General features: G+C 50.5%; 2 protein-coding genes across 11 annotated transcripts in view; one reads left to right on the top strand and one right to left on the bottom strand.

Moving 5' to 3' along the window:
• The first annotated feature begins 5,221 nt into the window (after positions 1–5,221).
• Positions 5,222–8,281, top strand: TMED1 (transmembrane p24 trafficking protein 1). The gene is made up of 4 exons (XM_081137196.1): positions 5,222–5,532; positions 6,203–6,300; positions 6,443–6,626; positions 7,291–8,281. The coding sequence occupies exons 1-4, from the start codon at positions 5,341–5,343 to the stop codon at positions 7,507–7,509; spliced, it is 693 nt and encodes a 230-aa protein (XP_080993322.1). The 5' UTR covers positions 5,222–5,340; the 3' UTR covers positions 7,510–8,281.
• The window catches only part of DNM2 (dynamin 2), a 79,571-nt gene continuing 77,685 nt past the window's right edge, over positions 8,041–9,926 (bottom strand). For 3 of the 10 annotated variants that reach the window (XM_081137192.1, XM_081137193.1, XM_081137194.1), the window contains one exon: positions 8,041–8,419. In XM_081137192.1, the coding sequence (XP_080993318.1) occupies positions 8,380–8,419 (40 nt within the window). In that variant the 3' untranslated portion in view covers positions 8,041–8,379. Of the gene's footprint in view, positions 8,420–8,878; positions 9,764–9,926 lie in introns of those variants that run through there. The other 7 variants (XM_081137189.1, XM_081137187.1, XM_081137190.1 and 4 more) reach the window with 3 other exon arrangements.

Below are 9,926 nucleotides of genomic sequence, written 5' to 3'. Positions count from 1 at the left end.
TTTTTTCCCTCTAATTTCTGTTTTCTATTTCTTTGCTTTTTGGTCTTATCTTTATTTTTTCTTCTACTTACCTGTCTAATCAGCTCTTCTTTTATTAGCTTAAGATGAAAACTTAGATCGTCGATTTTTTCCCCCACCATTTATTTTAATCCTCACCTGAGGATATGTTTTCATTGATTTTAGAGAGGAAGGGAGAGAGAAACATCAATCAGTTGCCTCCCATATGTGTCCCGACTGGGGATCGAACCCGCAACCTAGGTATGTGCCCTGACCAAGAATAGAACTTGCAACTGTTTGATATATGGGATGATGAGCCAATCAGCTGAGGCTCCTAGTCAGGGCAGATCACTGATTTTATTTATTATTATTATTTAAAAATATACCTTTATTGATTTCAGAGAGAGGAAGGGAGAGAGAGAGAAACATCAATGATGAGAGGATCATTGATCAGCTGCCTCCTGCACACCCAACTGGGGATCAAGCCCTCAACCCGGGCATGTGCCCTGACCGAGAATCGAATCGCGATCTCCTGGATCCTAGGTCGATGCTCAACCTCTGAGCCACACCCAGCCGGGCCAGATCATTGATTTTAAACTTTTATCTTCTAATATAAGCATTTAAAGCTATACATTTCCCTCTAAGCACTGCTTTAACTACATCTCACACATTTTGACATGTTGTTCTTCATTATCATTGTTAGAAATATTATCTTATTTCCCTTGTGAACTTTTTCTGTGAACCAAGTTTATTTAGGTACCTGTTGCTTAATTTATAAATATTTGTGCTTTTTTGATAACTTACTATTAGTGACTTTTAACTTAATTCCTTTGTGGTTAGATAATATACTTCATATAATGTCAATCCTTTGAGACAGAATTGAAATTTCTTCCAGATATGACTCCAAAAGTCTGAGAAGGGGATGGGGAAGGGCATGCTAGGTAGAGGGAATAATATGTGTGAAGAACCTTGGATGTATGTAAGGACTTCATCCTGAGAGCACTTAATATTGTGCAGGAATCTATAACCTGGAATTGGGTTGAGAAAAACAGCAACACATGCCTGTATTGGTCACCTGTCACACAGCTGATGTACTTAAGAGGCACAACTGAGGAGTCATGGACAGGATGACAGGAAATCAACAAGGAATGGTGACAAGGTCTGGGAGCTGTTACCAGTCCAGGCCTGAAGTTGCTGGGGAGGAAGTGGTCCTGGAATTTGGAGAGGGCTGGAGTTGTAGGCTTTGGCAGAAAGATACAGACCAAAAGGGTGGGAGCCAGAGGATCTATACCTAGATCTTCCTCCCCTCCAGGCCTCAGATCTCCTGCCAGGGCCAAACACAAGCAGCCAGGTTGATCCAATCAGTGAGTAAAGATCAGCCTTCCAGGGCACATAGTGGTGCAGGGAAGGGTGAAGAACAGCTCTCAGAATCTTTCCGTTATAATTTCAGGGGATCCCTGACCTCCAGAAGCCAGTCTGCTGACTCCCCATGGTTGTAAGAACACCAGGTAAGATTCTAGGCCAACACTACATAGGGAAGAGGGACCCTACATGATGTGACCTGTGCTGATTGCTTCCATCTCTTCTCTGGTTACTCCTCTCACCCTATCACCTCCTTTCTGCCCCTTGAACCCTCTGAATGTCTTCTGACCTCAGGGCACTGTTCTCTCTGTTTACCTCCTCCTATTCCTTCTACTTCAAGTCTGAGTTTCAATGCCACCTCCTCAGGGAAGCTTTCCCTGACTCCACCCAGGCTAACTGTGCCACCCCACCTACAACCTAGCATTTACTTCTTAGCACCCATGACTATCTAAAATCATCTTAGTGGAGCAACACTAGGATGACAGCTCCACAAGGACATACATGGACAGTGTCTGTTTTATTCACAGTGTCAGACACTCAGTAAATATTTGTTGAGTGATGGGAAAGGGGGAAGTTTTATTTTTGTTTTATCAAGGGAAATAAGAATTACCCATTCAAACCACAGATGTCAGTGAAAATAGAGGAGTCAGTAGCTTCAAGGGCCTATCCCTTCACAGAAACATTGACAAATCGAGCAAAAACAGTCAGAATCAACTTTATCCAAACTCTGGGAAAGAGCCAAAGGTTTATGCCACCAAGCAAATACTCAATCAGGAAAAAGGCAATGTGAAAGCGGCAGGAAAGCTTTGTGTTTTCCCTGCCCTTCCCTCATCTCTTTCAACAGCATGGCAGGTCTTAAAGATAGCAGCCTGTGTACCCAGTTCCTGAGGGAGCAGAGTAGCCCTCATTCTCACAGTATTGTGTTTGTCTGTTCTGATATGTCTGGGGGTGACCTGCAAGACTAACTCCAGATACTTGTCTGTTTGACTCAGAATGTACTCCTGGAAAACAGTATAAGGCAATGATTTTCAGCAGGTGTGCCACAAGAATTTTTAAAACAGGCAATACCTGACTATTTAGTCAGGGGCACTGACCTCTTTTCCCTTAAGAGTGTCAAATAAAATAAAAAACCACAACAGCCAACACAAGAATAGCCGATTATACCTTTTTTTTTTTTTTTTTCGGATCAGAAAAAAAAACACATTTTTTTTTTTGGTGTGCTGCAGAATTTTAGTAATTAGGTTCTGTGTTCCATAAAATGGAAAAAGTTGAAAATCACTGGTGTAAGGCAAAAGATGCCCCACAGCTGCCTGCGGCAAAAGATTACAACTGAGAACAATGATAGACATGCTAAAAGCAGGGAGGAAAAGCTGGGGTGAAAGTTTCTTTGGGTAATTAGAGCACTCAAAAGCACCCATATGTACTGGGGAGTTTAGAAAGCATCATGCATCCCCAAGGCAGGACAAATGCTCAAAAAAAGACTTGATAAGACAAGCTTTCACCTCTGGCTGATCTCTAGGTTCAGCACAAACAGGAAGTGAGGGCTAAGGCAGAGCTGGAAATGCCCTGATGAAGCATTAAAACTACATAGATTTGCAGAGCGGGAGAGGTTTTTCATTATTCTTTTTTCTTCCCTTTTCTCCCATAATGTATTAAAAAAAACCCTTATAACTCAACAACAAAAAGACAAACAACTCAATTTTAAAATGGGCAAAGACTGCCCAGCCGGGCATGGCGCAACGGTTGAGCATTGACCTAGAAGTCAGAAGATCACGGTTCAATTCCCTGTCAGGGCACATGCCAGGGTTTCAGGCTCCATCCCCAGCATAGGGCGGGCAGGAGGTGTGCAGGAGGCAGCTGATCAATGACTCTCATCACTGATGTTTCTCTCTCTCTCTCTCCCTCTCCCTTCCTCTCTCTGAAATCAATAAAGATATATTTAAATAAAATGGGCAAAAACTTGCACAAAATTTCTCCAAAGAAGATATACACCTGTACTCCTCCTCTTCTCAGGCCTGTACTTTTACTCCTTCTCCTAAACTCTAAGGGCCCCCATGAAACTTGCAACCAGGGGAGCAGCAAGCAGCTGCAGCTCGTCCTGGGCTAACTCCCCGAACCTGTCCCCAAGACCCCCTTTTCTCTGACTTTTCAGTAAGCTAAAAGCAGCCCCACCTTGGCCCACTTCTGTCACTGTGACTTTTACTTCTCAGTGAGTCTGCAGCCCTGTGTGGCTCACTTCTTTCCTATAATGTTTCTAGAGGGCCAAAACAGCACTGCCTAGGCTCTCACCTGTTTCTTTTTCTTTTTTTCCCTCCTGTTGCTTCTTCTAAGCCCTTCATTTCACTGTCTCCAGCTTTAATAAATGTACTCTCAAAATTAAAAAGAAACAAAAATGAATCACCCATTCTCCACAACTACTTCAAAATGTCCAAACAGAGTCTGAATGATAGAAAAACTAGTGAAATGAAATACCAAACAACCGAACATAAACTTTGACATTACAAAGTGGTGTTACTTCCCTAAGTTCTCCAAATGCAGGAAGGTGCCGATAGCCACCAGCTGTATTTAAAGAGTAATTGTCACTACCTGTCAACCTCTCCCAGCCCTATATTTAGATTAAAAATTTCAGCCCTGGCGGGACAGCTGAGATGGTTAGAGCATCATTCCTATACACCAAGGTGGGGGGGGATTGATCCCCGGTCAGGACACATACAAGAACCAACCAGTGGAGCAACAAATCGATATTTCTCTCTCTCCCTTCCTCTCTCTCTCTCTCTCAAATTAATAAATAAGTTTTAAAAAGTTAAAATTTCCATCTAATGGGAGTAACTGCTTAATGGGTATAGAGTTTCTTATGTTTAGATGGAATCACTAAGCAGAGTCCATTTCTCCAATGAATTCTTTGCTTATTTGTCTGCTTCCCAGAGGGAGGTTGTCTCCAAATCCTCTAAGCCAGACTGAGGAAGAGATTAAATGGTTGTATGATAAACCTAGAATATAATATATATTCAATGAGGGCCTATGATATATCAAGCACTAAACAAGCATTATCTCACTTCATCATCAGCAACAGCCCAATGAGGTAGGCCTAGCATCATCCCCATTTTACAGTTGGGGAAATTGAGGGCCAGTAGGGCGATTACTTCAAGTAACGAACGGGTGGGGTGTGGTTTGAGCTAGGCAACCTGGCTCCCAGGTCGACACTCTCTTCACCTCTTCTCTGCTGACTCTAAGCACCCTGGGCCACTGAATCACTCTGCTTACCGGCTGGCCACTGAGTTTGAGACCCTTGGCTTGGGGCCAAGTCCCTGTATTAACTCTATGCAAGGAAAACCAAGCGCTTACTATGGACCACAGCTTCATCTTATTAAATTGTCATCATCCCCAACTTAACAGATAAGGAAACTGATAGGTTCTAAGGCGCAAAGGGAATGAGGAGCCGGGCATCGAAGCTGCGGCCTTGCTCAGAGACCAGGGGTAATATGATACCCCCGTTAATAAGAAAAATTCTCCGCCCCACCCCAGCGGAGACTTTTTATCTGCGAGCCCTAAGGGTCCCGAGCACGACCACGCCCATCCTCTATTTTGGCCCAGCTCCACCCAGACTGGGTCGCCCGACAGTCTTTGCGCGCGGTCTACTCTGGGAAAACTGAGAGGCTGTGCCTTAGAAGGACCCGGACGCGTCCACCTTAGTTGTCTTTAATATTTGCCTGAGAAAAACACAATATCATGTCGCTTATTTTTGTCTTTTTCCTTCACCAGCAATTGAAACTAAAAGTGTTGGCCTCTAGAAAAAAGTCTCTACAAGGTTGAATGTTTTCGGGCACACCATTTGGGCAGCTACACCCTCAGGGGGTCCTTCACTCCCGACTCTGCTGGTTTCGAATAAAGGGCTGAAGCGACTGCCAATAAGCTCTGCTGAGTAGCAGAGGGGGCAGGGCTAGCCCTTAAAGGAGCCACGACCAGTTAGGAGACTGAAGGATGATCCAGATGATGGCGGCCAACGCGGCCCTAACCTTGGCCCTGTGGCTCCTACTGCCGACAGTGGGGGTGGGAGGGGCAGGGCCCCCACCGATCCAGGACGGCGAGTTCACATTCCTGCTGCCTGCGGGGAGAAAGCAATGTTTCTACCAGTCCGCGCCGGCCAACGCAAGCCTCGAGACCGAGTACCAGGTAGAGGGTCCGGGGCCGCAGAGCGAACACAGCCAAGGGGATGGGGCGTGGCCAAGCAGCTACAGCGAGGCCTGTCTTAAAGAGGGGCGGGAGCCTGTGCGGCAGAGCGTGGGGGCGGAGTCTGAGAGTCAGACGAAGGGGGCGGGCACAGCGCGTGGGAGCGGAAGAGGTGGGAGTAATAGATGGCGGGGGTAGAGCGAGACATCCGGGAGGCGGGGCCATCCGAAAGAATAGCGCCCTTCTCACTGTTCGACCTCCGTGGGCGTGGCCGAAGTGTTGTGGCGGATTGAATGGGTTGGTGGGCGTGACCAGGATGCACTACGAGAAAGGGCGTGACCAACTTGATTTTTTGGGGGCTTGGGCTGAAGGCCGAACAGGGTGTGGCCAAAGTCAGGGGCGTGGCCAGGTAAAAGCCAATCTAGGACTTCCGACGCGGGCGTTACCAGACGAAAGAGCGGATTCCAAAGCTGTCGTATCAATGCGGGCAGAGTAAAGGCAATGGGCGAGGCCTGGAGGGGTAGGGGCAGGACCCGGTTGCAGGTGTGGGTGTCAGAGCTCAGGTAGGTCCCTAGTGGTCTGTATGGGTCTGCTCGGTGGTCCAGCCCTGGCCTTCTCTGGCAGGTGTCTTGGCCTACTCCTAGCCCTCCACCTGCTCTTACCTGCCCCTCAGGTGATCGCAGGTGCTGGGCTGGATGTGGATTTCACGCTGGAGAGCCCTCAGGGCGTGCTGCTGGTCAGTGAGTCCCGCAAGGCAGATGGGGTGCACACGTGAGTTAAGTCCTGCTGCCCGCTGGGGTTCGGTTACAGCCCTGCCCCTCCCCATCGGCCTCCGGTTACTGTCCTGCCTGTTTCGCAAAGTCCAGCTGGCGGCCATTCAGGGTCATGTCTGTGTGTCTACCTATCTGTCCAGGGTAGAACCCACGGAGGCTGGGGACTACAAGCTGTGCTTTGACAACTCCTTCAGCACAATCTCCGAGAAGCTGGTGTTCTTCGAACTCATCTTTGACAGCCTCCAGGAAGATGAGGAGGTCGAAGGCTGGGCAGAGGTCGTGGAGCCTGAGGAGATGCTGGATGTCAAGATGGAGGACATCAAGGTGCACCCAGGCTAAGCTGGGGACACTCCTCCCAGATCTCTGGCATTGGGCAGCAGTGTGCCCCTGCCCTCCAACCTTTGCTGGGGTCCAGCCTTTCCTAGCAGTGATGGCCTGACCCAGCCTTTCCTAGCAGTGATGCCCCCAACTTAACAGTAGCAGCTTACAGTTAAAAGTATCACATTTCTAGGTGTAAACCCTGATTTTAAGGCTTAAGTAACTCATTAAATCTCCATAACTACCCTATGAAGTAGGTAGTGTGCTCAAATCATCCCCCATTTTATTGAGGCACAGGATGGCTAAGGAACTGTCCTAAGGTCACACAGCTAGCTACTGGCAGAGCCAATATTTGAAGCCAGGCAGCCTGGATTCAGCAACTGTGCTGTTATCCATTAGTAAATACATTCTTTACACTTATTTAAGCATTCAGTTCTCACAATTCTGAGGCACCTGAGGCCCAGAGAGGTAATTAAGTTGCTCATAGTTTCACAGCCAGTGAGTGGCAGAATGAGGACTTACACTCAGGCAGGCAGCCTGGTCAGACTTCGTGCTCTCAGCTCTCCCCCCAACCAGCAACACAGACTCTAACCCCATTTCCCCATTTTATTGGCCTCTGCTCCCCAAAGGACAGAGGCCTGCCTGACCTTGCTCTTCCCTTGCCCCACAGGAATCTATAGAGACCATGAGGACCCGTCTGGAGCGCAGCATCCAGATGCTGACACTGCTGCGAGCCTTTGAGGCACGTGACCGCAACCTGCAGGAGGGCAACCTGGAACGGGTCAACTTTTGGTCAGCTGTGAACGTGGCAGTGCTGCTGCTAGTGGCTGTGCTGCAGGTCTGCACACTCAAGCGCTTCTTCCAGGATAAGCGCCCTGTGCCTACGTAGCCCCCGTTTCTGAAGAATGGAAAAGGAATGGCAGCAGGGTGCATGTGTGAGACTTGGGGGGTCCTTTCACCAACTTAGTTTCCTATGGGAGGGGAAGCTGTGCATTCTGGGCCTGAGGTGTCTTCCCTTTCAGGCCAGAATACTGGCTGGCCTGCAGGTCTGGGCCATCCAGAAGGGGTAGCTCATTGGCTGTACCTCCTTTCCTGGAAATTGTGCATGGGGGCACTGCAGCATTTGAATGCAACCCTGGGATTTTCTGTCCCCGCATCTGTCCCCTACTGTAAATGTGCCTTAGCCTGAGCCTTCCAGATGCACCACCACTGCCTGGTGTGGAATGGGGTCTAGGAAGCAGACTTGCCCTTCCCTTCTCCACTGGCCCTAGGAGCCAGGTCATGGAGGGAGGAAGCTTGCTATTCATGGGACCCCATGCCTTCCTTCCCCTCCTTGTCGCTTCACCTGGGGCCTGTTGCTGCTGCTGAAGGCAGCCTGCCCATGCCAGGGCTAGGAAGGAGACTCAGCTGCAGTGTTCTTGCCAGGACAGTCACTTTATTGACAGGAAGGAGCCAGCCCCTCGGCCCAGCAGGGGCTAGGTGTGAGGTCCAGTAACAGAATTCCAGGAGTGGGGCCTGCAAGACCACCCATGCCTCCTGCTGTCCCTGCAGGGGCCCCAGACAGGGCTGAGGGGTGGCCTGGCCAAAGCCTGCACTCCTAGGAGCCTCACAGAACAAAGGGTGGTCTGGCCTGGGGACTGGAGCCAATAAATTATGGTCAGAAAATCAGAGCCTGGTGATTGGGACTCAGGGACACCAGCCAGGACAGACCTGCTCCCAAGAGGGCAGCCAGGCAGGCAGGAAGGGTCTCTCACGAAGCTCAGAAGAAGGGTCTGGCGGGAGCCGATGGAGGTGGTCGCCTGGGCATAAGAGAAAAATCAGAAAGCAAAGTTTAACTGTGTCCCCAGCTGGGCCAGAAGGCCTGGGGTCCCAAAATTGGGAAGAGGAGACCTGGGGGAAATGCTCAGGACTTCGGGGCAGAGAGGGCCTGACAGCTGCACAGTTCGGGGTGGAGGGCCAGGATTCCCTCTCCCCTTAGAGATCCTGATGTTGGCCTCAGGCCTGTGTGGTTGTAGTGGGGTGGGGTGGTGGGGAATATATGCCTGCACTCCTGAGATGTTAAGGAAAGTAAAAGCTCTCCCCTCTAAAGTATGGATTCCTCTGGAAGAAATGAGCCATCCCACAAGAGCAGAACCCCCATGAGTGAGGTGTGCGGGAGCCTGTGGTGGAAGGGGTGGGGTTCTCATCGGAGGCCTCCTGGGGGAAGGCAAGCAGCCCACATCCTCAGCCTGAACACCAACACAAAAGGCCCACACAGCAGCCACCAGAAGCTTCTTCCCTTTATTTTAGTTTATTAATAGGATACAGAGTGCAGGCACTTACAGTGGTCAAACCGAGCGAGCAGTGAGCGAGGTCTGCTCAGAGAGTGGCCACCTGGGGCCTGCCCCATGTGGGAGGCCTGGGTAGGAGCCAAGGGGCCCCCAAAGCCTCCCCACCCACTCAGCCCTCTGGGGACCCAGGAGGAGGAGGAGGTCAAGGGAGGAGAGAGCGAGGCCAGTGGAGATGAGGGTTCTGGACCTGGCAAAGGCACCTCTGGCAGCCAAGCCTGGGCCGTGTGGTTAATACGGCCAAGGAAGGAATATGTACAGCTTGGGTGGGCAGCACTGGATCCACTCCTGGCTTGCCACCGGGAGCTCCCGCTGCTAATTGGACACACTCCTTGCACCTCAGCAAGGACTAAGGGTATCCTTGGTGCCCAGTTTCCAGAAGGCCTGGTCTACTCAGGCTTTCTGGCCAGAGAAGTCCCTGGGTGAGTCCTTATTATACCAGAAGGGATCCCTCATTCAAGATGGTGCTCAGGGTCCAGTTCCCTCCTCTGCTACCCAAAGCCTCATCCCCCAAAGTGCAACACCCAAGCTCCCCCCACACTGAGGCTCCAGGGCCCCCCTTCATTCAGTGCTATGTCCAGCTGGGGACAGGGGCCAGGCCAGCCCCTGACTGGGCCAGGGTTAGGAGTCAGGGAGCCTGGGCCTGGTACAGGGATGGGAGGGCCAGGGGCAGCAGAGGGGCCCAGACCAACAAAGCTCCTGCACCAAGGGTGCACAGGGAACCCCCGAGAAAATGCCCCTGCAGCCTAGTCGAGCAGGGATGGCTCGGCTGGGCGGATAATGGTGGGCCGGCTGGGCGCAGCCGGGGGTCTTCTGCTGCAAAGAGAATAAAGATAGACAGGGAGGGGGAGACGGCAGTGAGGCTGGAAGCAGGGCAACGATGAGGACCCAGGCCCCACTACCCCCTCCCAGGTTGCTGCCCTTTGCTAGATGTTCTGGATGTTGCCAGGGTGACGGGGATGAGTATGCCAAGCCTAGG

Source organism: Miniopterus schreibersii (assembly GCF_964146895.1).
Source record: "Miniopterus schreibersii genome assembly, chromosome: 4".
Classification (NCBI taxonomy): domain Eukaryota; kingdom Metazoa; phylum Chordata; class Mammalia; order Chiroptera; family Miniopteridae; genus Miniopterus; species Miniopterus schreibersii.
Note: the sequence above shows the minus strand (reverse complement) of the source record. Positions and strands in the feature narration are given on the sequence as shown.